The following is a 27,941-nucleotide window of genomic DNA, read 5'->3' on the forward strand; positions in this document are numbered from 1 at the left end:
ACTCAGTCTAAGAGAGGAAACAGAGCCAGGCAGTGGTGGCACACACTTTTAATCCCAGTCCCTAGGAGTCACATGCCTTTAATCCCAGCACTTGAAAATCTCATGCCTCTGCTACCAGTATTTGGGAAGAATACACACCTTTAATCCCACTACTAAGAAGGAAGTCATATGGCTGAGAAAAGTATATAAGAAGTGAGGAGACAGGAACTAAAGGCTTTTCAGCCAAAGCCCTTTCAGCAGAAACCCTTTGTGGCTGAAGCCTTTTTCAGCTAGATCCCTTTTTGGTTGAAGGCTTTTTGCTGGAGAGCTTTTGGCTGAGGACTCAGAGACATTCAGTCAGAGGATTCATGGAGTTGGTGAGGTGAGAAGTAGCTGTGGCTTGTTCCTTTGTCTCTCTCTCTTTCAGCATTTACCCCAATACCTGGTTCTGGTTTTTATATTTTTATTTTTTCTTTTTTTAATCATAAGACCATTTAGGATTCGAGTAACAGCAACCAACAGAAGAAAATTCTTATGTAGAGAGGTCATGTAGAGATGACCTCTCTACAGTTCCAGAGAGGTCATCATGGCAGAGCATCATGGCAGCAGGCAGCAGGCACGGTGGCAGGGACAGCTGAGAGCTCATCAAATCACAAACAGCTCAGAGAGCAAACCTGACGTGGCTGGAGGACCTGAAAGTCCACCCTAGTGACACACTTCCTCCAGCAAGGCCACCCCACCTGGGACCACACATTCAGATGTCCAAGAATATGGGGGTGTACTGAGGATTTGGGGGGTTTTATGCCAAGTTTTTCCAACGTTTATCCTAAAGAGGATATTTTCTTGTTCCTTCAAAGTGGAGTAATGAGTATGTGGGGAGAAATAAATGTGTGTGTGCATGTGTGTGCGAAGGCCAGAGGCTGATGATGGGCGTCTTCCTCAGTCATTCTCCCCCTTATATTTTGAGACAATGTCTCTCACTGAACCTGGCACTTACCATTTCAGCTAGACTGGCTGGCCAGAGAGTCTCAGGATACGCATATCTCTGCCCAGAGCTAAGGCAGACATAGACATACACCATGCCTGGCTTTTTATATGAGTGTAAGAGATCAAATTTAGGGCCTCATGTCTATAGTAAGCACCCTGCCCACTGAGCCATGACCTCTGCCCCAGCAGTATTCTTCGACACTGAATAACTGACTCTATTTTCTACCATACTGCAATACCACACTGTGAGGCATATATAGAAATGGCTTTTTATTTCACTTTGATGATTTGGAAAACAACATACCAACACAGTTTAAATCAAAATGGACTGATTTTTATGAAAATAAAGAGATGTTTCAACAACAGAAAGTTCTCCCTGGCACTTGCTTTGGCTGGGACCTTTGAAATTAAGGCCAAGGTGCAGATAAGCAGTCACCCTTGAAACATCCCCTCAGCACACAGTGTAGGGCCCCAAGGCTGACTCTGAGCAAAATCACTTAGTCAGGAAGGTTCTGTGCTGTGTGTCTTGGGTCCCTTGTGGCTCATGAGCAGTGATGTGTGAGGTAGCTTTCTTTGTATTTCACAGACATTCCTGTTCCTGCTCTGACCAAGCAGGTGACTGTCCCAGGTGTGGGATCTTGGGACTGTCCTCTCCAGCCTAGTCCTGTAATTCCATCTTCCAGTCTAGCTCTTCATATTCAGAGGGATGCTTTCTTCATCCACGGGTTGTTTATGTTTTAACTGGCTGTTCAGTGTTAAAAAGGAGTATCTTAAACCACCTGCCATGCTGAAAAGAAAAGGGGAAAATGAACATCCCACAGGCACTGTTAATGTTTTATAATTGCAGTCAGTTTAATTTAGATACAACTATTAAGATCTCTAGGGGTTTTTTCTTCACAGGGTTATGGATTGAGAATTTCTTCTCTACAAATGTTTGGGACAGGGAAAAAAATGAGCACTCAGTTTTTACTGAATAAAGTATATACAAATGATACCCAGGCCTAGAACCAAAAAATGTGTTCAAAAGCATCACAGTCCAAACAGCATCCTTAGGACATAGCACTTTAAAAGGCTGCAAGGTGGGGTTGGGGACTTAGCTCGGTGGTAGAGCACTTGCCTGGCAAGCGCAAGGCTCCAGGTTCGATCCTCAGCTCCAAAAAAAGAAAGGAAAAAAAAAAGCTGCAAGGTAATGACAGCCTCACAGCAGGAGGAAGATGTGTGAATTGAATTTAGACCTCAGCCCTGAGATTCTTTATGGCACATGTCCCCAGAGAGCATGTCTACAAACACAAAGAGCCTGGAACAGGGGATGTGGCTTGGTGGTAGAGCACTTACTTGCCTGGCATGCACATGGCCCTGGTTCCATCCCCAGCATGACAAACAGAACATTTCTCTTTGCCTTTTCACTTATTATATATCTAGTAATCATGCTACATCCCTTACTTTACTGTGAATTCACTTACCAAATATTTAACCCTATAAAGTTTAAGAGAGAGAAAATGTAGTCGCCACCAACCAACATCCCAATGTAGGCAACCGATACATTCTGCAAAGAGAGGGGGTGCATCACTGAAAGAAACTTGAGGGAAAATGCAGACATGTGAAACCTGAAGCCAGACATAGGGTTACTTTGCATAGAGGCTTGCATGGAATACCTAATGACACGTGGCTTTATAAATAAACAACGTCAACTAAAATGGAGGAACAGAAAACTGCACTGTTTACTCCTGCATTCCAGGCCAAGGGTGGGAGAGCTGACTTGTAATTTGCTTGCCAGCTCCCATCTTTATACCTGCACAGGACATTTTGTCCCTATCACTCCCAGCCTCAATAGAGCAGCCAGCTAAGTTCTAAGCAAAACTCTATACAAGCTACTTAAGGAAGCCACTGGGTGGAGTGGGTAAGATTTGCTCACTCTCTCTAGGAGCCTATGTGAATAGAAGAGTGTAGACTGGAATTCAGACCACTTTCTATTCAAATGTGTGTGTTTTCAAATGCACACAAGCATACACAAACACCTTTGTGCCAATCTACCAATCCAAGTTCATTGCTTTATCACAGAGCATAAATGTCACTGAAAACTTCCTTCAGAAGAGTTCCTCCTCTTGGAGGACAGGTTCCCCCAGCAAGTCAAATTCCAGACAACAAAGTGATCACAGATAGTTGGATTATTTTTCTTTCCGGTTGGTACTTGTTTTCCCAAATTATGCCCTCACCTGCCTCCAGTTTTAAAGTAATAATCTCTTTCCTTTTTGAGTTAGCAACCTCACTCACACACTAGATAAGCAGAGGGATTATACAGACCCCTGAGGGAGTCACAAGCCCTCGCCACACTGCATCTCTGTCCACAGCAAAAGCAGCTTTTGGCACACAATTTCCACATGGCTCCCACCTAGATGCTTAGTGCAAGGTTCCATCGCTTACCTTGATAGCTCCAACCACTGCTGTGGTCAGAGCTGAGTTGTAATAGCTGCAAAGAACTGTGGAGTACATCAGCAGAAACCTGAGGGTGGGAGACAAAGAGAGCATGAGCACCTCCCTATTCTGGGTGTCATGAAAGTTCTAGAACCTGGATCTAGACATTTATCATCTGGCTTTTTACAAGACATAGGCTCAGCTGTGCATAAGCCAAGCCTGATTAGGTGTCCTGCCTTTCTCATCAGTGTGTCCACAAAGTGAGGGAAAGAAAAGGATTTCTTATCAACATGTATTAATTCCACAAGTTTCATTATGACATCTTCATACAGTATACAGTATATTTTGATCACATCCAACTCCCACTACCCCCTTCTCAGTTATTCCCCTTTCTGTTTTCAAGAGACTTTTGTTTTTGTTGGGGGAAGTCTTTTGTCTTTGTTTTCGGTGACCCACCACATTTTTTGTTTTTTGTTTGAGACAGAGTGGGTCTATGTAGCCCTGGCTGGCCTGGAACTCACTGTGTAGACAAGGCTGGGCTTGAATTCAGAGAGATCCACCTGCCTCTGTTTTCCAAGTGCTTGGATTAAGGGCATACAACACCGTGCCTGTCAAGATGTCCTTGTTTTGATAGAAATGTTATTAGTTGTATCAGGCCACTCTGGAAAACACCTTGGCCTGCCTGCAGACTCAGTAGATGGACCCAAGATCCCATTACCCATGTGCCAGAGTATGGGCAGCCAGGACATTTACTCACCACTGCACTGAGCTAGAGGAGGTGGGGAAGATAGAGAGGCTGTACTTCTCAATATGCCCACTAGATGTCCTCAGAGAAGGTAAATATAGGAAATTTTTTGTTTTGTTTTGTTTTGTTTTGTTTTGTTTTGTTTTGTTTTGTTTTGTTTTTCAAGACAGGTATCTGTGTGTAGCACTAGCTGTCCTGGAATTCAATTTGTAGACCAGGCTGGCCTTTGAACTCACAGAGTCCCCCTGCCTCTGCCTCTGCCTCCCAAGTGCTGGGATTGAAGGTGTGTGCTACCATCACCCAGTTTTGTTTTTTTGTTTGTTTTAAATGGGGCTCAGCTTGTAAAATGTTCAGTAGGCAAGGATGGGGACTTGTGCTTAGATCCTGAGCTCGTGTGTGTGTGTGTGTGTGTGTGTGTGTGTGTGTGTGTGTGTGTTGTTTTTTGTTTTGTTTTGCTTTGTTGTTGTTGTTTTTAGAAAAAGCCAGGTGGAATGGTGCACACATGCAATCCCAGGACTAGGAGATAGAAAGAGGAGAGAAGGTCTTTGGGCTTGCTGGTCATCCAGTATAGCCAAATCAGGGAGCTCTACGTTCAGTGGGAGACCTTTTGTCAAAAACCAAGGTGGAGAGCAATGGAGGAGATACCTGATGCTAACCACTGGCCTTCAGACACATGTACACACATGGGCATGTCTACACAACTGGACACACACACACTATAAATTATTTTTAATGAAATAAATTATTTTTAAAGAAACATTTCCACATGCAGATAATTACCTATAAAGGGCACTGGATAAGACCAAGACCTTGATAAAAAAAAAAAAGAGCCTTCAACACCATGACAAAGATACTTGAGGAGGAAAGGGTTTATTCAGCTTATGCTTCCATAACACTGTTCATCATTGAAGGAAATCAGGACAGGAATTCAAACAGGGCAGGAATTCAGAGGCAGGAGCTGATGCAGACACCATGGAAGAGTGCTGCTTACTGGCTTGCCCAACCTGCTTTCTTCTAAAACCCAGGACCAGCAGCCCAGGGATGACACCATCCACAGTGGGCTGGGCCCTCCCCCATCAATCACTAAGAAAATGCCCTACAGCCAGATCTTATGGAAGTATTTTCTCAATTGAGGTTCCCTTCGTTCAGGTAACTGTAGCTCGTGTCAAGTTGGATAAAACTATCCAGCACACATAGGAAATCACATCTCTTGGTTTCTGTTTGTATTTATTTATTTATTTATTTATTTATTTATTCATTCATTCATTCATTTATTTATTTACTTTTTTTGAGTTCCATACAACACAAGCCAGCATATACATGAGTGTAGTGCACATGTTTAGACAATAAAAAACAACTTACACTCCTCCTACAGACTGTAATGGTACCATGGTGCTCAATCTTGTCAATATGACTAGACTTGGGATCAGCACAGAAAAGTACTACTGGGCATTTCTGTGAGGGAATTTCCAGAAAGGTTTAACTTTAACTGGAGGAAAACCCACTCCAAATGTGGGCAGCACAATCCCAGCGCTTCAGTCCCAAACTGAATACACAGGAGCACTTGAGCTGACATCAGCATTCACCTCTCTGCTTTAGCACAGCTGCACTGTGACGCCGTCTCACTCTCCTGCCACCGTCCTGCTCTGCAAAGACGGACTGTGCTCTCCAACAATGAGTCTCAGCAGAAGAAGAGTATGCTTTCATCTTTGACTCCAGGCTCATGCCCACAGTCACAGGTAGGTCATAGTTAGCAAGAATCTCTCCTCTTTGGAAGAGGTTTATACTTCTATCTTCCTCCTCCTTCTGTCTCGGAGCTGGCTATAAAGAAACTCACTGACTTATCTATCTCATCTGGTAAATGATCATAAAAACCCCATTTCTAGGGTGGTGTCCCACATCTAGAAGAAAGGAAACTACAGAGAGATAATGGGAAACATCTAAACAGAGGCTTTCCTTTCTTTTCCAGGCTTGCTCCACACTGTCCATCAAAGTGAGAACACACCCTGTCTGTCCAATTGCATCTCCACACCACAGTCCACATTTCAATTCTGTCTATGCCATGACAACTAGGCACTTAGGGATTTAAAAAATGGGAAACAAAGATGAGCCTTGTATTCACCAGGAGAGTGGTGTATCCCATCTCCAAGGTTGACCCTCCCAAGACTCTCTGCATTTTTTCCCTCTAGCTGCTCATCTGTATCCTTTAAACTATCTATCCTTTATAACAAAATTCGGGGTATCTGGCGTTTTCTTTATGAGTTTTGCCAGCTGCTCTAGAAAATGACTCAAGGAAGGTGTTATGAGCACCCTAGTTTAGTTAATGCTCTGGAAGTTCTGGAATTGTGGGCTGGGGAGATAACTCAGTTGGTATAGTACATAAGGACCTGAGTTCTATCTCTAAAACTCGTGTGTGTGGGGGGGGTGGGGGGAGCTGGGCATGGTAGTATACTTATAAACCCAGCACTGGGAAATAGGTGGATCCCTAGGGCTTGATGGCCAACCAATCTAGCTGAGTCAGCAACTTCCAGGCCAGTAAGAGACCCTGTTTCTAAAAAACAAGGTAGAGAACTTTGGAGAATTTACACCCTAGAATTGTTTTGACCTCTGTGTTTTGGTACTGGCGGGGACAGGGGGAGTGGAAGGAAGGAGACAGACAAGGAGGGGGAGAGAGAAACAGAAGAGAAAGTGGGAGGAGAGAGGGAGATGGAGGAGAAAGAGGTAGGGAGGAGGAGAGGGAGAGAGAAAGAGAGAGATGTTCTGGACTCCAAGTGGGCCAGGATCTGGCACTAGCTCCAGGTTGGTGTGTCAGAACTGAATTGAACTGGAGGACACCAGCTGAGTATCCTCTTGGCAAAACAACTTACATGTTTGTGGGGAGAAATCCCTAGGGCTTCCTCAGCTGCAGAAGTGACTGACCTGTGTAGTGAGACTATAGTAGGAAAAGCTGGGTTTGAATTTGGTTTTTCTACTTGGAACCTAAGTGCATTATTCTCTGCAGTTCAAAGAATTTCAAATAATCCCAGCTTCTTCAACTCTGGGAAGACTCTGGAATGTGTAAAGATGTACAAGGACACAGGCTGACCATGGTGTGCCTTTCTGAAGCTTTGGTGTTCTGTTAATATCTGCCTTGTCAACACTTGCTCAACTCTGTTCATTGTGGGAACCCAAATTACTCAGGGTCAGAGAATCTGAGCTTGCTTTATCCAGCATGGCTGCATAATGGGATGATTTGGCCATGGGTGTGGTTATCAGGTGTCTTGAAGGGTCTACACTTGGCTGTATGTTATGCTTTGATCTTGAAAGGGTGAGTCTTTTGCCTTGCCCCTTGGCATTGTATAAAAAGTCCTTTGTAATAAACCTTGGGATGACTGGGTATTGACCCGGGGCCCTCCCAAAGCTATCCCGTGTCTCTGTCTTTCTTATTGTCTCTTTCTATCTTTCTATCTATCATTTCCTCATTCCTCTCTCCTCCCCCAAAGAACCCTTCAACAGGTCAGAGCTGGACTCCACCAGACTCCCACAGTTCATAGTAGCATTATTCATAATAGTCAGAACCTAGAAACAACCTAGATGCCCCTCAACCAAGGAATGAATCAAGAAAATGTGGTATGCTGGGCAGTGGTGGTGCACACCTTTAATCCCAGAACATGGGAGGCAGAGCCAGGTGGATCTCTGTGAGTTTGAGGACAGCCCAGTCTACAGAGGAAGATCCAGGAGAGGCACCAAAACTATACAGAGAAACCATGTCTTGGGAAAGAAAGAAAGAAAAGAAAGAAAGAAAGAAAGAAAGAAGGAAGGAAGGAAGGAAGGAAGGAAGGAAGGAAGGAAGAAAGAGAGGGAGGGAGAGAGCCAGAGAGAGGGAGTGAGAGAGAGACAGAGAGAAAGAGAGAAAGAAAATATGGTACATATACACAATGGAGTATTACTCAGCTGTAAAAAAAAATAACATCATGACATTTTCAGGCAAATAGATGGAACTAGAAAATATCATCCTGAGTGAGACTAAGAAAGACAAACATGGCATGTACTCACTCATAAGTGGATACTAGATGTAAAGCAAAGGATAACCAGTCTACAACCCACAGCTCCAGAGAAGCTAGAAGGAGGACCCTAAGAGTGATGCATTGATCACCTTGGGAAGGGGAAATAGATGAGGTCTCCATGAGTAAACTGGGGACAGGGTGGGCAATAGAGGGGAGGAAATGGGGGATGAGAACATGAGGGAAGGGGATGGTCAAGCTGAGGGATGGACGGAGTGGGAAAGCAATGAGAGAGACAGCAATATCTTGATAGAGGGAGACATTATGGGGTTAGAGAGAAACTGAGTGCTAGGGAAATTCCCAGGAATCCACAAGAATGACCCCAGATTAGACTGCTAGTAATAGTGGAGAGTGTTCCTGAACTGGCCTACCCTGGTAATTAAATTGGTGAATACCCTAGCTGTCATCATAGAGCCTTCATCCATTAACTGATGGAAGCTGATGCAGAGATCCACAGGCAAGCACCAGGAGTGGGCTGAGCTCCAGAAGTCCAGTCAAAGAGAAAGAAGAGGGATTATATGAGCAAGGGGGGGTGTCAAGATCATGATGGGGAAATCTGCAGAGACAACTGAACCAAGCTCATAGGAACTCACGTACTTTAGATCGACAGCTGTGGAACCTGCATCAGACAAGACTAGGCCCTCTGCATACGGGAGACAGTTGTGTAGCTTGGTCTGCTTGAGGGGTCCCTGGCAGTGGGATCAGGATCTATCCCTGGTGCATGAGTTGGCTTTCTGGAGCCCATTACCTATGGTGGAACGCCTTGCTCAGCCTTGATGCAGGGCAAGGGGCTTGGACCTGCCTCAACTGAATGTACCAAGCTTTGCTGACTCTCCATGGGAGCCTTTACTCTTTTGGAGGAGATGGGGGATAGGTCAGTGGGAGTGATGGGGGAGAAGGCTGGGAGGAACAGGAGGAAGGATGAGAGGGGAATTTATGGTTGGTAATGTAAAATGAATAAAAAATTTCTTTAAAAAAATACAAAAAACTGCCTTATCAAGAGACCATGCAGATACTTGCATCCTGTGTGCAAGCTATCCTCAGAACCCATCCTTCTGCCGAGCCGCCTCTTTAGAAGTACAGGTTGGAAATCAAAAAAACAGAAGCATGTGTGTGTGTGTGTGTGTGTGTGTGTGTGTGTGTGTGTGTGTGTGTGATGGGGGGGGCAAAACAACTCTGGGCACTATGAGTAGGGAAGTCTGATGTCTTCGTGTTTCTATTAAACAGCACATTGCTCCCTTGGGGAGATCAAAGGTCCTGAGACAGATTAGGATAATCCACTTGTGTGGTGATATTTAATTTTTGCTAAATGTGATATTTTTTTATTTGTATGTTAATAAAGTTTAACTGGAGATCAGAGGTCATAGAGAGCCTTAAACAGAAGTCAGGCGGTGGTAGCACATGCCTTTAATCCAATCATATGGCAGGCAGAGTCTCTGTGTGTTCAAGGACTCAACCAAGCATGGTGACACACGCCTTTAATCCCAGTACCAACCATAGAGACCTGGAGGTCTGTATAGACAGGCAGTGACAAGGAAGTGTTGTGGCTGGGCTTAGAGCCAATGAGAAGGCAGAACAGGGAGGCAATAAAGGCATGGGTTAGACAGAAAGAATCTCTCTTGGTGAGCTAAGGTTAGTTGGTGGCTATTGCTCTGATCTCTACGGCTTGCACCTCTGTATTTGGCTCTGTGTTTCTTAGTTAATAAGACTGTTTAGAAATTCATCTACACATTTGGACAACAGGAAGCTGGTACCAGCTGCTAAAGGAATGAACTGGAACCTGTAACCTCTTAGCAGAGTGGCCTTTTTCAAGTTGAGGCTGCCAGCCTGCAGCTCAGTTTGCATTTTACCTTGTATGCACTGAATATTTGAGCTCCCGTGGTCTATCTCACGTTCCTGAAGCACTCAGGCCCCATAGCCTATTTGCAAACCCTTAATCACACACTGAAGTTCCCAGAGGATTAGTGTAACCTCACCATAACTCAAAGGGAAATAAACACCTACCCTTTCAACATTCTGTTGGCTTTGTAATAAGCTTATTCAAAATGTAGTAAAGTCTAGTGAGACAGCTCAGCACACAAAAGGCCCTTGCCTCCAAGCCTGACAACCTATGCTCAATCCTTGGGATGGATATGGTGAAAGAAAAGAACAAACTCCACATTCACATTATGGCAGCATGTGGGTGCTATACACAAACACACGCGCGCCTGTGTACACACATACACACACACAAATTCTGAGAATCTCCTGCCTCAACCTCTCAGGTGATGGACCTATAGGCATGTTCCACAACGCACAGCTTAGCATTTCCTACTGACCCCTTTCTATGTGTTTAATATGTTCCAAGTCAGCTTTATAATTAAATCCTTCAGTATGCATACCCTAGCCTCATTAAAAGATAAGGTTAAGCAGGTTATCACAAACCCAGAGCTAATTAGTGGCAAATCCAGGATGGAACCTCCACTCATGTGCTGTGCGCGGCACATGAGTGGAGGGACACACACACACACACACACACACACACACACACACACACACACACAGTAATAATAAATGAAGAACTCCATCAACAGGATAACTATTAAATCCAACAAAGCTAAAGAAAGAGTTAACGGAAGCTAGAGAGATGGCTCATTAGTTAAGAGCACTTGCTGCTCTTGCAGAAGACCTGGGTTTAGGTCTCACCATACAGTGACTCAAAATACCTATAACTCCAGTTATAGGAGACCCAGCACTCTCTCTGGCCTCCATAAATATCTGAAATGTTTAGACCAACAAGAATATAAAGTCTGTACTTCTAGCACAGACACATTTTTTAAAAACATCTACCCATGTGTGTGCAGTGGAGATGGGAGCACTGTCCAGAGAAAGTCAAGAGAAACATAGGAAACAGGATTCTGGCAGAGCAGACAGACAGACAGAGGGCATATTTAGATCTGACTTGTCAAGAGATACTATCAACCAACTCTTCTGCTCATGTACAGTGTCTTACCCCAAAAGACAGGAAAGAAGAAACTGAATGATAAATAAGACGTTCTTCCAGTGGCTGAATTCAGTGGCCTGGAATGAAAAAGATCCATGGTGAAGTTAGTGATGGTTTGGTTTAAAACCAATTGGAACAGCCTTACAACTTTGGTGCTGTTGATGTATGAATAGTAATTATCCACTTCTATCAAAGAGACAGACAGCAAATATCAATAACTATTTAAAAGGGCTTATTATACTACTCTCCAAACTTGGGTGTATTTTTTTTTCTTTTACAGTTTTGTGTAGTTTTGTGTAATTTTGGTGCCTGTCCTGAATCTCACTCTGTAGACCTCGAACTCACAGAGATATGCCTGGCTCTGCCTCCCGAGTGCTAGGATTAAAGGCATGTGCCATCAATGCCTGGCTTGGTATATGTTTTAAAATTTCCATTATTAAAAGATTTTATTATTACTTAAAAAGTGGTTCTCTGATTCCCTATGTGTACCACGGTATGAGTATACCCACTCAATAATAATAATAATAATAATAATAATAATAATAATAACAATAATAATAATAACAATAATAATAATAAATGTAATAAATTAAAAACCAGGAGCTAGAGGTATTTATGTTAATAGTGAATAAAAATTATTTACTCCTAACACCACAAATCCAGGGAGGGTTATCTAGTAATATTCTTTAATATATAGATTCTTCATCAGCCTATACTTTAATAGATGTAAGTTTTCTATTATTTCTTTAAGAATGAATTGATACTGGTAACATTTGAAGAAACAGCATCTACAAAGCATTCTAGATTATGAATCCTTTTCATTTTGTACTTTTTGAGTTTTTTTTTTTTTTTTTTTACCTTTTTAGAACTTTATTGGGAGAGAAGGGGGGAGAGAGAGAGAGAGAGAGAGAGAGAGAAACAGAGAGACAGAGAGACCGCGTGAAGGGAAGAGAGCGGAAAGAGAAAAGGGCTTTTTGAGGCTTTTAATCAGAAAAAAAAGTCCATTCTTTAAATTCCTCTTTATCAGTTACAACATATTACATATATTTTGGCCCTACTGTAGGGAAGGCCAAATGAGTATCTTCTAAAGACCTTCTAAAGGTTTATTAACACAACGGGTTTTATCTCTGTAGCAGGAATTCTAAAAGATCTTATAATAAAAAACCTGGAGCCAGTTATTAGGGTAAATACTAAAAGATCAGAGAGACAAAAGAACAAACCACTGCCACCTCTTACCTCCAGGACTCCTCAGCCTGAAAAGGCTTCAGTTCCTGTCTCCTCATGCCTTATATACCTTTCTCTGCCCAGCCATCACTTCCTTCCTAGTGCTGGGATTAATGGCGTGTGTGCTTCCCAAATACTGGGAGAAAGGTGTGATATCTCAAGTGCTGGGATTAAAGGCATGTGACTCCCAAGTATTGGGATTAAAGGCATGTGCCACCACTGCCTGGCCTCTATGTTTAATCTAGTGGCTTGTTCTGTTCTCTGATCTTCAGGCAAATTTTATCAGGGTATACAATATATCACATGTATCTGACTTGATTTCCCAAAGGCAGAATCATATCATAGTTAATAATCTACTAACTATATAAGTCCAAAGTCCAGAACTCACTTCCCAGAATAGTGAGTCACCAAAAACTTTGGCCTTTCCATCTCTCCCAGTCTACTTATTCATTCTTCCTTTAAAGGAAGAATGTTACTCCATGTTATCCATCAGCTTCCAATGTATTTAACTCAAACTTTATACCAATGTACACTAATTCCTTTCTTTATCATATTTGGTACAAATTCTAAAACTGATTTAGCCATGGTCCCAAGTGAGCAGCTGAAAGATCTTGATACAGTTCGGTAAACATTACAACAGTCACAGAGTGAGAACAGGTCCTCTCTTCCTGTTAGGGCTGCTCTCATTTTCATTACTAATTACAGTGTACATCGTGTATCTGGTCATCTCTTGTCATACAATACTTAAGGTGTACTCATATTTTATTTTAAGCTTTCTATTACAGTTATCTGTGCATGTGTGTAAGTGTAGGGCTGACACACAGCACACATGGCAGTCAGAGAACAATTTGCCAGAATCAGTTCTCTCCATTTGTAACATGGGTCCTGTGGAGAGAACTCGGGTTATAAGGCTTGGTAGCAAGTGCCTTTACCTGCTAAGCCATCTCACCAGCCCAAAAGAGTTGTATTTTAAACATTATAGCTTTAGTATTTTATCATTTTAGAGAAAATCTCTCAACCCCCCCTTCCCTTTGTGGCAGTGAAGATCAAACCCACAGCTTGTACATGCTAGCCAATTTTCTACCACTGAGCTACATCCCCATCCCTAGATATTATGACTTTAAATATCTTTTTCTAATTATGATTTTCTTCTTAATAATTCTACAAAGCTCTTTGGTCCAACTGCAGTTTCAGTGTCTGGCAATCACTCAATTCAAAGAGCTCTGTCCAAATTCCAGAGTTTCAAATTACAGAGTTCAGACAGGGCAAACAATGGGCATTCCAACACCACATCAGGAGGCGACATTCTCCTATATTATAAGGACTTAATAAATTATAAATATCCCTCCATCAACAATAGGGCTACCTCCCAATTAACCTATAGAGTGAAAATACAATAAAGTCAAAGATGCATTAAGCACACTCACCCTAGCAGACACCATAGCTCAGCCTTACCTACCTTAACCATGTTCTTTACATAAGCCATACTTACCTGCTGAAAGTCTCCAGTAGAAACACTAATAATGACAGTTGGGATGATCATGAAACAGGCATTGTAGAAAAGCACTCCATATTTCCCCAGCTCCTGTGAGAATAAGAAAACTGCATTCAACTTTAGAGATACTAGGCATTGTGTCTCCTGAGCCAATTTGTCTATTTATGTCTATCAGGCTGGCTCTGTGCTGTAAGACTTTTGGCCAATGTCTTGTAAAATAGAACATTTTACTGTGTTTTAACTTCAGAACAAATACTCATTCTACACCAACTACACATGTAATGGATGGAAACAGAAGGCCTCTGATGTTCTACCCATCTCTAACTCTCCACTCTTAAGCACATTATTCAAAATAGGAAATCTGAAATGAGATAATAAAAATTTAAAATGTTAACCAACTCTTTTCAAACATCTGCTCCATCCATTAAAGAATAGCAGCCTTCTGTGTTTGCTTTCACTAAAGTGGCCACCCACTTCTCTGCCAAAAAAGGGTGACATATTGTATTTCAAAGGCAATGAACCTGTTGTTGTAAAACTGTCACTATTCAAAGAAACAAATGGGCATACAGATTTTAAAAATAGCTCACAAAAAAAGCACCCATCAGTCAGGGAGAACTCCTTCACAAAGCGCAAAGAGCTCAGAACAAAGACCCATATGCCTGGGCCACCCCAGACAGCTTCCGGTCACAGCTGTGGCTGGGTGAGGGTTGGGGGTGGCACACCAGGCGGCCCCAACAGCTTGTAATCAGAAGAGGTAGCTACCACTGGAGGACATGACAAATGACCATCCAGCCATCTCACTTCATGATGAGGAAACAAGTTTGGAGAAGTGAAAGTTTAAAGGTGGAATGTCCTATGAGTTACCAAAGCTTGTGCCTGGAAACCTACATACCAGACTAATGCTCTCAGAGATAATATCATGACACCACCACTCCTTCTGAATTTGTCATGGTCATTAATGATGCTGCTTTAAAAAATGAATTTGCTGTTCCAAATATATATGTATTCTGATTGTACATCTAAACTCGTGATATCTTTTCCCCCCTAAGTCTTCCAACCAAATTTTGACAATACCAAGAATAACAAGGTCTTATACACACAAGATAGTAAGAAGAAATTAGTAGTTTCTACATCGCAGGATATGCATCAAGTTACATGCCAACTGAACATGTTCATTTTCATTTTTTCATGTCATTTAGGGAGCCAGATGGCACAGGCCAAAAGCTGCAGGAGGGAAGTTGGGTACCTTCGGGTCCATTTTCTGTTTGGTATAAACTCCATTTGCTGCTGTGAAGATATCATTCAAGAATACAAAAATGTAGCCTTCCAAGTTGAATGCAAGGTCAGAGCTGTCAGGAAGAACAGGAGGGGAGGCGGTTATAAAGACGCTTTCACTGTGGTCTCAGAGCCTGCTTGCCTGTCCTTTGTCTAGCCAAATCTATGTGCAGTGCTAGTACCATCTTTTCTGGGAAATTATCCTCCCACTAGTAGTGAGTTGTTAATGCCTCTGATTCCTCCCCGACAGGAGAGAACAAGACAGATGATCAGATGACCTCAGTGTAATTACACTTAGCTCAAGACCCAGGGACCTGAACTATCTTAACTGCAAAATTCTTTATTTGTTAAATGACAGGTTGGCACAGTAATTAGTGAGCTATGACTGTCCTGAGGGCACACTTTGCCCACCCACCAGTATTCCTGCTTATTATAAGCATGGCCATCCCCAGGGTACAGCTCATGTTAGACATCTGGGAAATGACAACTCCATCTGGTGCCCAGACAGTCCCTTGTCTGTCAAAAGGTGAAGCAAGGAACTTTGTGCCTACGCAAACCTTCCAATACTCCTTTCTTCCAGGACTTTGAAGCACCTCAGCAATTTCCATCCTAAATAAATAGCACCAACATAAAAAATGTGATGGGATATGACAGGGATGAGGAAGATAACCATAACTGATATATGATATGATTCACCCACCTGTACTTCCTGCTTACCCCAGACCCAGGTTATAATTCATAATATAAACTGTCAGAAGTCAAACTTTTCATATACCCTCTTAGGATGAGTACTTGGGGCTTGTGAATTTAGTTAACTAGCTAGCTGGTTACTTGGTTATTACTGAAACAAGGTTTCACTGCATTTGCCCAGGAGGATCTGCAACTCAGACAATACTCTTTTGTAGATATCTATCCTTGTAGTAGATAATACCACAGACAAGTAATGTTGCTTCTCACTGGTTGTGGACTGCTAATTTAATGAACAAGTAAAATGGAATATAAATTGTATTACTATGTTTTCATGCACAGTAATTCATAGGAAAATGAAACTCAAAGCAGTTGGACATTGAGATTTACTTAACATTTTAGCAAAGAAAAGAGGGTTTAAGTGTCCAGAACCAAACTAGGACCTAGCAGGAAACACATGAGGAAGCACTGGCAGGGTTATTTTAGAGTTGAATTATGCGGACTCATCTAAATGTCAGCTGTCTGTGTCCAGCAGCAGAAGTGGCCGCTCTTGTTGGTCACTTCCACAAAGAGAGGCTATGCCCAGCTGTCAGGCACAAAGGACAGCAAATCCTCCTTGCATCTCTTGGTTCTCAATGACCTTTAACTTCAGAAAAACCCTGATGCCAAAACAGCATGTTTTGGTTAATCAATCTACATCACTTTGGAGGCTTCCCTTTCATAAATGCTGCCTGCAGGAAATGCTGGAGGGAGCTGAGTCTATACTGGTTCTGTGGGCTACTAGGTTTGCAAATGATTTCTATTGAACAGAACTATTAAATTCAACTTGTCTATAGTTTTCCTTTGGGGGCTGCACAGGTAGTTCTATTGGAAAAGCATTTGTCACACAAACACAAGGATCTGAATCCAATCCTCAGAATCCACATTAAAAACCCTTCCAAGCCAGGCAGTGGTGGCACACGCCTTTAATCCCAGCACTCGGGAGGCAGAGGCAGGCAGATCTATGTGGGTTCGAGATCAGCCTGGTCTACAGAGCTAGTTCCAAGAAAGCCAGGGCTACACAGAGAAACCCTGTCCTGAAACAACAACAACAATAATAATAATAAATAAAAATTAAAAAATATATAGCCTTTCATTGTAATCTTAGAGCTAAGAAGGGGAGACAGGTGGATCCCTAAGACTCTCTGGCCAGCTTGCCTAACTAAATCAGTAAATTCCAAGTCAGTGAGAAACTCTGTCTCAAGAAATGAAATGGACAACTCTTGAGGAATGATGTTGACCTCTGGCCTGCACATACACAAGTGCACATACACACACATCCATATACATGTAAATACAGCACATACATATGAAATATTTTAATGAAACAACTAAACTCTAATTTTGAATGAGCAGGAAAACTGAGGCTTCTAGAAGCATGGGAAAAAGGCACTTTCTGGGAGAGCTTTAGATTCTAGAGTCCTGTCTCCTCTAGGAGCCAAGAATGGCCCAATAGTGGCATGGGAACTCCCTGAAGCATGGCCTGCTCCATTCTTACCCATCACTCACTGGACCAGCAGTGAAAACAAAGTGTATGAAGAATACAAATGCCACACAAAATGGAGCATATTCAGGGTCAGCCAGTGTGGCTGTCATTTGGGGGCATTCCTGGATATTCTCTTTAACATTTCCAGCCATGTGGCTTCCCTTGGTGAATAAGATACAAGAAAGGGGTAGATGTCCCTTCTGGGCAAAAGTTTTGTGAGCCAGTGCAGAAATCCCCATAACACCTTTTCCTTCCTGGATCACTTAGGAAGACTGAGGTAGGGACCTCTTGGCTGGGTCCCTGGGTTCAGTAAATAGAACCCACTCATAAGCACTGACTGCTGTGGGTTTACAGTTAAGGATGTATATATGTGATGTATAGAAACAGTGAAACATTGGGCTTGTTTATTACAGCAGGTGAACCTGGCTCATCCCAACTAAATCTAATCAACAACTATTTGCACAGGGGTTGGCTAACTTTGGTAGACAGGAAGTTACCTCTTGAAGGGATTGACCAAAGGCACCAAAAAACAGGACACATGGAACAGTAGTTGGGCCTGCTCAGGGCCCTGGAAGAGGATGTGGTGGTTGGCTGATGGTTATGATATGAAGATACTTCAGACAGGCCAGCTAGGCTTCCCAAAGCAGGATGTAAACAACAATGGGTGGTAGAAGGCCAAGCTAGCTTAGTCAAGTCAAAGTTATTTTAGAAACTTTCTTATCAAGAAACATGTGCAGAGTGCTGGTACCCTTCCCCTAGTGAACTTTTCACCTTTGGGGGTAATTAAACCCCATACACACTCTTGCATCTGTTTTTGTATTAAAATATTTATAAGTGCATTTTGCTTGCATGTATGTATGTATGTGTACCATGTGTGTACCTGGTACCCAAGGAGGTCAGAAGAGGACATCAGATCCCTTGGAACTAGAGTCATGGTTGTGAGCCACCATGTAGGTGCCAGGAACTGAACCTGGGTCCTCTTGACCACTGGGCTATCCCTACTCTTGAATCTTATACATCTATTTGTAACAGACTGAATTCTGGGTAACCTGGGCTTCCATGAAAAGCATGCCCCTTCTTGGAAGGGCTTACTCTGGGGTAGACACAAGGGAAGGAAGTGCAGGAAGAGAAGGGGAAGCTCTACACCTGCTGGGAGTACATCCTGATTCCTCACTTGCTCTAATTAAGTGCTTGACCTGTCACTTTAACCTGTTGAATTCTCTTTCTGGGTCACAATAATGGGCATAGCTGATGTGTGGGGGGGGGCAGAGGAAACTTCAGTAGGAGGGCTTCAGTTGGTATCACAGGTGTCCTGTGGCTCAGAGCCCTGAATGTCACTCATCAGGAAGGAATCCATCTGGTGAGTGCTGGAGGAAGTGGGAAGTCAGAATTGCTACTCCAAGCTGGTTCTTGGGTAAAAAAAAAATGATTTTAGAAACAATTATCAATGTGTTCAAAATTAGTTGCACTCATTTGGGTTTTGCACTCCTCACTAAAGACTTACAAACACATGTGTGCATAAGTGTATACTGACGTGCATGCATGTATGTATGCTGGTGTGTATGGAGGCCAGAGGTTGATGTCACTCACATGTCTTCCTTGTTAACTATCCACCTAATTTTTTGAAACAGGGTCTCTTCACTGAACCTTAGACTCACCATTTTGGATACACTAGCTGGCCAAGTGAGTCTTAGAGACCTACTTGTCTCCACAAGTAAGTACTGGGGATACTAGTATGTGCTACCACTCCTGGCTTCTCTTTTTTTAAAAAAACATTATGTGGGGTTACATACATAGAAAGACAGACAGAGTCATTTCCTCCTGCTCTGCTTCTACATATTAATAATAACGGTAGGAAATCTGAACTAGTTAGCATTAGCTTATTCTGGAACATAAGAGCATATGTAATGACCACCCTCTATCAGTTATCACAGAACAATAAAACAACAATAACTGGGTTTATAAACCTGTTGGCTTGTTTTAGGTGTGTGTGTGTGTGTGTGTGTGTGTGTGTGTGTGTGTGTGTGTGTGTGTGTTGGATGCTGTGGAATGAACACGGGCCCTAGTGCATGCTAAGTATACATTCTACCACTGAGCTACACCTCAAGCCCAAATGCCTAAGAACACTTCAAATAAAACTTTTAAACTGAGGGCATTCAATCACAAGAGTAAACAGGTCACTGTTTTTTGTCAACAGTAGTCATGTTAATACCTAGTGATGCTTACTTATAACAGGACACTGTCATTTACAGAATTTACACTCAAGACCCACACAATTGAATTACAAAGGAAAAAAATCACCCAAAAAATCTCATAATAGTTTAAGTTGTGTTGGGCCACTTTGGTACTACCCTTACCCCCATGGGCCACAGGTAGACATGCCTGCGTGTGTTCTTAGAAGCATTTCCAGCCAATCTGAGACCTACTTTTTGATGCTCACAGGAACACATGGGGTCACCACTAACTCAACAGATTTGTCTCCTAGCTGCTCAATCCAGCCGCAGCCAGATGAAAAAAGAACATCTCTAGGACAGGACTGCCAACTCTCAGTTGCCACTGAGAAGCAGAGTAGTGCCAAGTCTCACCCAGCTGCTATGAAAGCTCCAAGCACGATGGCCAAAACACTGAGGATGATGTTCAAGGAATATTGTTTCCTGTAGTCAAGAAAAAAGAAAGGGAAGGGGTGAGGAGGAAAAAAATTAAAATACGGATTTTATGTTAAAAAAAAAAAACAAACCTGAAAACAAACATTAGTGGCTTCATGACTAAAACTTAACTTCTAAGATCTTCATATAGAGAAGGCTCTGGAAGTGTAAGTCGGGCCAAATTTACTTATTTCTTAAGCTGTTTCTTTAACCTAATTACAAAGTGATTTTTCTGTTCTCCCTGGAAAAATGCTGAGATGAAATACAGAAGAGGGTCTGCTGCATAGGGCCTTCTATGGCACATTCAAAGATTAAGCCCAATACAAAGTCTTAAAACATTGTAACTAAATTTCACTGCCATATAATCTTCACTGCTAGATAAAAAATTGAGTTTTCAGGGGTCAACTTGTGTATCCTAAGAAAAATCTGTCAACATTTGTAAAATTTTAATTTATCCTAACATCATGTCATGGAGCATCAGAACTCTGCCCCCTTGCTCTTCTGTCTGCCTTCCCTGTCTGTGGGCAGTTCTCTGCCACTATTCATTCCAGTTCAGCACACAGATTCATATCTGTTTAAGGGTGGTTGTTATTTCTTTTACAATTTTCTACTACAAGCACGCTATTTGTATACTGTAAAAATAAACATTTAAATATACTCATTAATATTGTAGAAGACCATGGAAATAGTTGACTCCTTTTAAATGAACAAATAATTGTTCCTTAAGTTGCTGCAAGTATTAATTCTAATCAATTACTCAGAAAGAGGACCTCAATGTAAGAATCTGTTGGGTAAAAATAACACAGAGAGACTGGGGATATGGCTCAGTGGGTAAACAAGCATCAAGCCTGACAATGTGAGTTCAGAACTCCAGGACTCTTGAAAATCTTGGCCGAATAGCACAAGCCTAGGAAGCAGAAACAGGCAGATCCTGGAGCTTGCTGGCCACCCTTCTAGCCAATAGGTGAACTCCATGTTCAGTAAGAGACCCTGTCTGAAACAATAAAAGAGAGCAACAGCAAGAAATACAGGACATCAACCCATGTCTTCTATGTGCACATTCATAGTCTCACACACCCACATGTAATACATAGGAATACATTATCCACCCACACAAACAAACACGGTACATCGGAAACAATGAAGGAAAGAAGAAAAAACAAACTCACCCGAGTATGATGGCTTCCAGGAGTAAAGTGAGTGGAATTGTAAATTTCCTGAGCACAGTGAACATTGGCAAGCTGTCAATAAAGATTTAACTCTAACATCAGACACACAGTGTCAGTTGTTATTTTTGTTTTAAACATGGTAAATATTTGTAATTAAGGTCATTTTCCAAATTAAATATAATGAGTTAACATTCATTGTAATATTTATCATTAACAAATCATATTGAGTCATAAAATAGAGATTGAATAATTTCCTGCCACTTTTTAACAAACTGATTCAGCACAAAATCTGTCAAATCTTAGCTGGCTTTCTTTTTCTCTGCAGAAACTGGCAAGTTAATTCCATTAATATAGAAATTCAAGGGCCCCAGAAAGCCAAAACCGTGTTGAAGAATAACAGTCAAGGGGATAGACAGATGGCTTGGTGGACAAGAGCACTTGCTGCTCTTGCAGAGGACAAAATTTCAGTTCTCAGCACCCACATGGAGGCTCACAACCACCTGTAACTCCAGTTCCAGGGGATCTGACACCCTCTTCTGGTCTTCATGGGCACCTGCACTCACACACACAAACCCATGCGCACACACACACACACACACACACACACACACATAATTAATTATTTTAAAATATATTTTAAAAAATTGGGGCTGGAGAGATGGCTCCGAGGTTAAGAACACTGGCTGTTCTTCCAGAGGTCCTGAGTTCAACTCCCAGCAACCACATGGTGGCTCACAACCCTCTGTAATGAGATCTGGTGCCCTCTTATGACCTGTTGCAGGCATACATTCCTGCAGAATGCTGTGTGCATAATAAATAAATACATCTTTAAAAAATAAATAAAAAAGTTAGGGGTTATTTACAGCTTGGCTGACAAAGAAACTTGCTGCTAAGCTTAATCACCTGAGTTTAATCTCATGACACAAATGGTGGAAAAAGAGGACCAGTTCTTAAAAGTTGTCTTCTGACCTCCATATGCACACACACACACACACACACACACACACACACACACACACACACACACACACACATACACACACACGCACACACACACACACACACACACACACACATGGGGGGGGATTTTTTTTAATGTTTTTTTTAAAAATTAGCAAAGTAGGTGCACTCACATTTCCCAACTTCAAAATTTACTGCAAAGTTACAGAAACCAAGACAACCTATTATTGAGTTAATAAATATATATGTAATTAACATATATGTAATTAATGGAATTATTGAGTTAATAATATATATGTAATTAATACATGTAATTAATAGAATAGAATTGAAGGACAGAAAATGAAGGCTTACAATTACAGTCAGTTGTTTTTTTTTTATCTTGTTTCCTTTTATTTTCTTTCTTGCATACCTACATCACTATAATCTATTTCAGGAACTTCATTCCCCCAAGCAAGAACTTTGAACCTATTCAACAGTAATTCCTTTTCCCTTAGCTCCTAGCTACTGACTATCTAGCCTGTGCTCCATCTTTGTAAACTTGCCTACTCTAGACATGTGAAGCAGACAAATGCAGCCAGGCTAGCATAGAACTTGTGGTCCTCCTGCCTCTGCCTCCAAAATAGAACAATTACAGGCATGCAACACCTCCAAGATCAATAGATTGATTTTTACCAAGGGTCATGAGATAACACAATAGAAGAAAGAAATACCTTTTCTTTCTTTCTTTCTTTTTTTTTTTTTTTGGTTTTTCAAGACAGGGTTTCTCTGTGTAGCTTTGCGCCTTTCCTGGAACTCACTTGGTAGCCCAGGCTGGCCTCGAACTCACAGAGATCCACCTGGCTCTGCCTCCCAAGTGCTGGGGTTAAAGACGTGCGCCACCACCGCCTGGCAAGAAATACCTTTTCAATAGATGGTGCTAGGACATCTAGAAGTCTCATGAATAGAATGAAACTAAATTCTACACACACACACACACACACACACACACACACACACACACACACGGGACGTCAACTTTATATATTTATTATCTTACATAAAATATAACAAGGACCTAAGTGTAGGAACTAAAACTATATGAGAAAGAGTTCATGATCCTAGATCAAGCAAGCCTTCTTAGAAACAATACTAACAACATAGTCAGCAAAAGAAAAGATGGGGTGGGATGTAGCTCAGTGGTAGAATACTTCTGTAGCATATACAAGGCCATGAGTTCAATCCCCAGAACTACAAAAATAAAAAAGAAACAATATCTAAATTAGAAATAATTAAAATTTAAAACTTTGATGTTTTGTATTTATAAATGATAAACAGGATATAAATATAAAATGAAATATTATTAAGTCTTTAAAATAAATGAAAGTCAGATGCATTTTACAACATAGGTGAACTCTGAAAACACAATGCTATAGGAATAATCCAGATCCCCACTCCCCCAAAAAAGAAAATTCTTTATATCTACCTAGAGAAGGCAAAGCTACAGCTGCAGAACATAAATCAGAAATTACCAGTAGCTGGGGGTTAAGAGAACCCTTGCTTTACTTTAGCAAGAGGACCTAAGTTCAAATCCCCAGGATCTACATATAAAGTTAGGCATGGCTCTATGTGCCTGTAACCTCAGCATTGGGCAGGAGAGATCAGTAGATGCCAGAAGACTGCTTGCCAACTATCCTCACCAACAAGGTGAGCTTCCAACTCAGTGAAAGACCCTGTCTCAAGGGAATAAGAAGGAAACCCAGCATCCCCCTCTGCCCTCATCATGGGCATACACACCACATGCAAATGCACATGCATGCAACACATAAGAGAGGGAGAGAGAGAGAAGGGAAGTGAAAGGAAGAGGTTGGGGACTGAGAAATTGAGATTATCAATAATTAAAGGCTAAGAGTATTGCTGTTTAATGGATTCAGAGACTGTTTGGGATGGTGAAAAAGTTTCTGAAATAAATAATGGTGATGCTGCACTATACATATACTCTTTTAGAGATAGGGTCTAGCCTCAAACTCATTATGTAGTAAGTCTGGCCTTGAAGGCTCAGCAATCGTGCTTCAGAAACTTGAAACAGATACAATGATAAACTTTATATTATATATACTTGACTTAAATTAGAAAGACTTTAAACTTTTGGTGCTTCAAAGTACATTGTTAAGAAAATAAAAAAAAGAGGGACTAGAAGATGGCTCAGTAGGTAGAGTGTCTGCCACAAAACCATGAGGTCCCCAGTCTGGTTCTCTAGTGTGCCCAGGTATGGGCATCTGTACACGAAGCACTAGGGACAGAAACAGGAGACTTGCTGGCCAGCTGGTCTAGCCAATCAGTTATCTCTAGGCTCAGAGAAAGACCCTATCTCCAAAAATAAGATGGAGAGCAACAGAAGAAAAACATGTCTCTCCTGTAGTTTCTTTTCCTGTTACTGTAGAAAAGACCTTTACAAAAGCAACGTAAGGAATGAGGAGTTGATTCTGGCTCACAGTTCAAGAGCACCGTCTATCATGGCAGGGAAGTCCATCGTGCCAGAGCCTCGAGCAGCACATCACAGGATAACCAGGAGGCAGAACAATGAATGCTGGAGCTCAGTTCAGCTTCCCCAGGCACACAGTCTAGGAACCCAGCCCAGGGAATGGTAACCTAATCAGCATGGCTCCCCAGACCTTCTGGGAGGCTAACCTTAGCCTAGACAGTCCCTCACAGTGCCTGAGGCTTGTCTCTTATGTTAGTCTGGTTGACAATTAACACTACTCACATCTCCCAAGGGCAACTTCTGGCCTGCACACATACACACACATGCACACACCATCTTTCAGCTTTTGCACGAGTCTTGTTTCTTTAGATATCAGATCACACTTTCCAGTTAGTAGTTTGGTAGGATAGTGTGGTCTTTTTATAAACAATTTTCATTTTTCACAGTAGCTTTTAATGAAATTAATCAAAGTATGGTGAAAGAAACACAGATGCAAACTTGTCAAGCATAGTCCATACCTATAACTATTGTGTTATTCATTTTTTCCTTACACCAAACATGATTTTCAATAAATTTGACAGGATATTCCTGTTTCTATTAAATGATAATAAAGTTAGCATGATCATATGAACAAACCCATCCTGGCAATAACATCTCCACCTGACAAAAAAACCCTCATATTTATGTTGAGACATGATATCAAGAAAAGTATAAGCTTTTAAACATTCCTAAAAACGTTTCAAATTAAACTATACTTTCTCAAATTGTTAAATACTATTGTTTCCCACATAACGCCTGTGATGGCACAGCTTGCTGTCAAACTGACCTGCCTGGAAGAGGACCTGCCTCTGTCAGAATGGCCTTGAGGGCATGCCTGTGTGGCATTTTCTTGACTGTTAATTGGCATAGGACCCAGTCAAGTGTGGGCAGTGCAAGGCCCAGGAAGAAAAGCAGCTGAGCAAGCCAGAGGAAGCATGCCAGGAAGCAGCGTTACTCTGAGGTCTCATTACTCAGTTCATGCCCTGCCTTCTCTCAATAGAAGGTAACCTGAAAGCTAAAACAAACCTTTTCCTGCCCAAGCTGGTTTTTGCCATAGTGTTTATCACAGAAACAGAAAGCAAACTAGAACACCACCCAAGCAAAATCTCAGAAAATCAAACTCTGTGTTTGAACCACTGGAGGATGAATACACCCTCCCCACTGTCATCTTGAACTGTACCTTAATTTACTTGTGCTTGATAAGCCACTTATATGGTTTCCAACGTAGAGAAGGGGCAGAGGAAACAGCTTCAATAAAAGGAAAAAGATGCAGTTAGAACTTTATTTGCGTCTTTTCCGTATGTATGTATGTATGTATGTATGTATGTATGTATGTATGTATGTATGTTAGGTGTGTGAGTGTTCTGAGACAGCAAGAGACAGATCAGTGGCCATTTCCCACCTGCACTAACCAACCCCATAACTAATACAGCTCTCTTTTGTCCACAAGGAAAGGAGGGCCTTAAGCCAGAACTGCTTGGTCAAGCCTTGCTAAGACTCCTTGATCACTACGAGAGACAATAAAAAGATTACTGCTTTGAGCCATTACGTTATACAGCAAAGAGTAAATGGCACACCCCCCAAAGTCCAGGGAACCCTACTTCATGATGAAATACTTAAACCCTTACTTTGAGACCAAAGATGCCTTTTCTATCAACATGTGCCACACAGCAAAGAAGGTAAAAGACATGAAAATTAGGTTGTTGGAGAGTAATTTTGATTGGATAACTTTTAAGTCTACATACAAAAGAAGAAAACATGGCTAATAAAGCATCATTAATGTTCCTTATTTTGCACACTGTGAGCTGAAGTTCCCAAAAGGGTTGAGGAAGGTAGGGAAATGGGAGAGAGGGGGTGGGAAAGGAAGATAGGAGAAGCTGCCCCTGTGTGGAAGATTCTAGAAGGCCAAATAGGGACACTTCAAGATTATGGAGAATTAAAACATTGCAGACAAGAGACAAATTATCTTGGGCTATTTTTAGTCCCTTTGAAAGCTATCTACTGCCCAGCCCTGTATCTGACCTAATATCTTATGATTATCAACTATAAATATATATGAAGAAGCTATTCAAGTGCCTCACCCTTAAGAAACACCAACTAAACCTCTTAATCCAAATACTACCTTAAGCTATTTCCTATCATCTGTCAAAGGGTTGCTCTGAGAATTTAATGTCCGCTATAAGCCTGGCCTGAAGCTATTTGTTAAAAATTGCTTCTACTCCACATTCCCACGAGGAAGATCGATCTTTCAGTGCTGCTTCCATGTGTATCAGATATATCAAATCAAATTCTTTACTCATAGCTTTTATCAATTTAAACTAAAATGAAAGCCGAGAGTGTTGTTGAACACCTTTAATCCCAGCACCCGGGAGGCAGAGATGGGTGGATCTCTGTGAGTTCAAGGCCAGCCTGGGCTACAAATCAAGTTCCAGGACAGCCAGGGCTCTGTTACACTGAGAAACCCTATGTCAAAAAACCAAAACAAAAAAAAACAAATAAAAATGAAATCTGAAAGCATAAATCAGTAAACTAGGACCCAGGGCACATCTGGCCTGTGCTTGTTTATAGAAAGTTTTATTGTAACATAACTGCACTGACTCATTTCCATATCACACAGGGCTTCTTTCACGGTACAATAAAGAGAGAGCCAGGCCCTTAGCCAAAGAGTTCCCAAAACACTGGCCTTAAAAACTCAGAGTATTTGTGTTGTTAAACAACTATATTCACTCTTTTCTCTGCCTCCTACCTTGATGCAGGTGTGCTGAGGTAGGGTTTCACTCAGGTGCAAGGGATCCAAGCTCAGGTCTCACACTTACTCAGCAAGCACTTTACTCATAGATCTCACAAGCACAGCACAGCCATGGTTTTATCTTCATAGCATTATACAAATAGCTATTTATTTATAAAATATTTATTAAGAACTTTTTCATCCAGGTGGTGGTGGCGCACACCTTCAATCCCAGCATTTGGGAGGCAGAGGCAGGCAGATCTCTGTGAGTTTAAAAGCATTTTGATCTACAAAATGAGTTCCAGAGCAGCCAGAGCTGTTACACAGAGAAATTTAGGTTCAAACACACACACACACACACACACACACACACACACACACACACACACACACAACTTTTTCTTCCAGCACTGAGGAGGCTGAAGTAGAAGGATTTTGAGTTCAAAGCCAACCTGGGATACATGATAAGAGTCAATCTCAAAGAAGAAAAGAAAAACAACTTTCTACTTAAGGTAAGCAGTGTATGGAATGGGTCCCTGCTTTGGTTTTTTTGTTTGTTTGCTTGCTTGCTTTTTGTT

At 41.7% G+C, this 27,941-nt stretch overlaps 1 protein-coding gene across 5 annotated transcripts in view; it reads right to left on the reverse strand.

Moving 5' to 3' along the window:
* Positions 1-1,219: 1,219 nt before the first annotated feature.
* Slc35d2 (solute carrier family 35 member D2) overlaps positions 1,220-27,941 on the reverse strand; it is a 35,956-nt gene continuing 9,234 nt past the window's right edge. The window contains exons 4-13 of one of the 5 annotated variants that reach the window (XM_036186706.1): positions 25,816-25,883; positions 21,173-21,244; positions 20,857-20,997; positions 19,944-20,012; positions 15,118-15,220; positions 13,869-13,961; positions 11,162-11,229; positions 3,391-3,469; positions 2,430-2,512; positions 1,220-1,753 (exon numbers count right to left, since the gene is read on the reverse strand). In XM_036186706.1, the coding sequence (XP_036042599.1) occupies positions 1,651-1,753; positions 2,430-2,512; positions 3,391-3,469; positions 11,162-11,229; positions 13,869-13,961; positions 15,118-15,220; positions 19,944-20,012; positions 20,857-20,997; positions 21,173-21,244; positions 25,816-25,883 (879 nt within the window). In that variant the 3' untranslated portion in view covers positions 1,220-1,650. The remainder of the gene's footprint in view (positions 1,754-2,429; positions 2,513-3,390; positions 3,470-11,161; positions 11,230-13,868; positions 13,962-15,117; positions 15,221-19,943; positions 20,013-20,856; positions 20,998-21,172; positions 21,245-25,815; positions 25,884-27,941) is intronic. The other 4 variants (XM_036186709.1, XM_036186708.1, XM_036186710.1 and 1 more) reach the window with 4 other exon arrangements.

The sequence above is a fragment of the Onychomys torridus genome, chromosome 5 (assembly GCF_903995425.1).
Source record: "Onychomys torridus chromosome 5, mOncTor1.1, whole genome shotgun sequence".
Classification (NCBI taxonomy): Eukaryota; Metazoa; Chordata; class Mammalia; order Rodentia; family Cricetidae; genus Onychomys; species Onychomys torridus.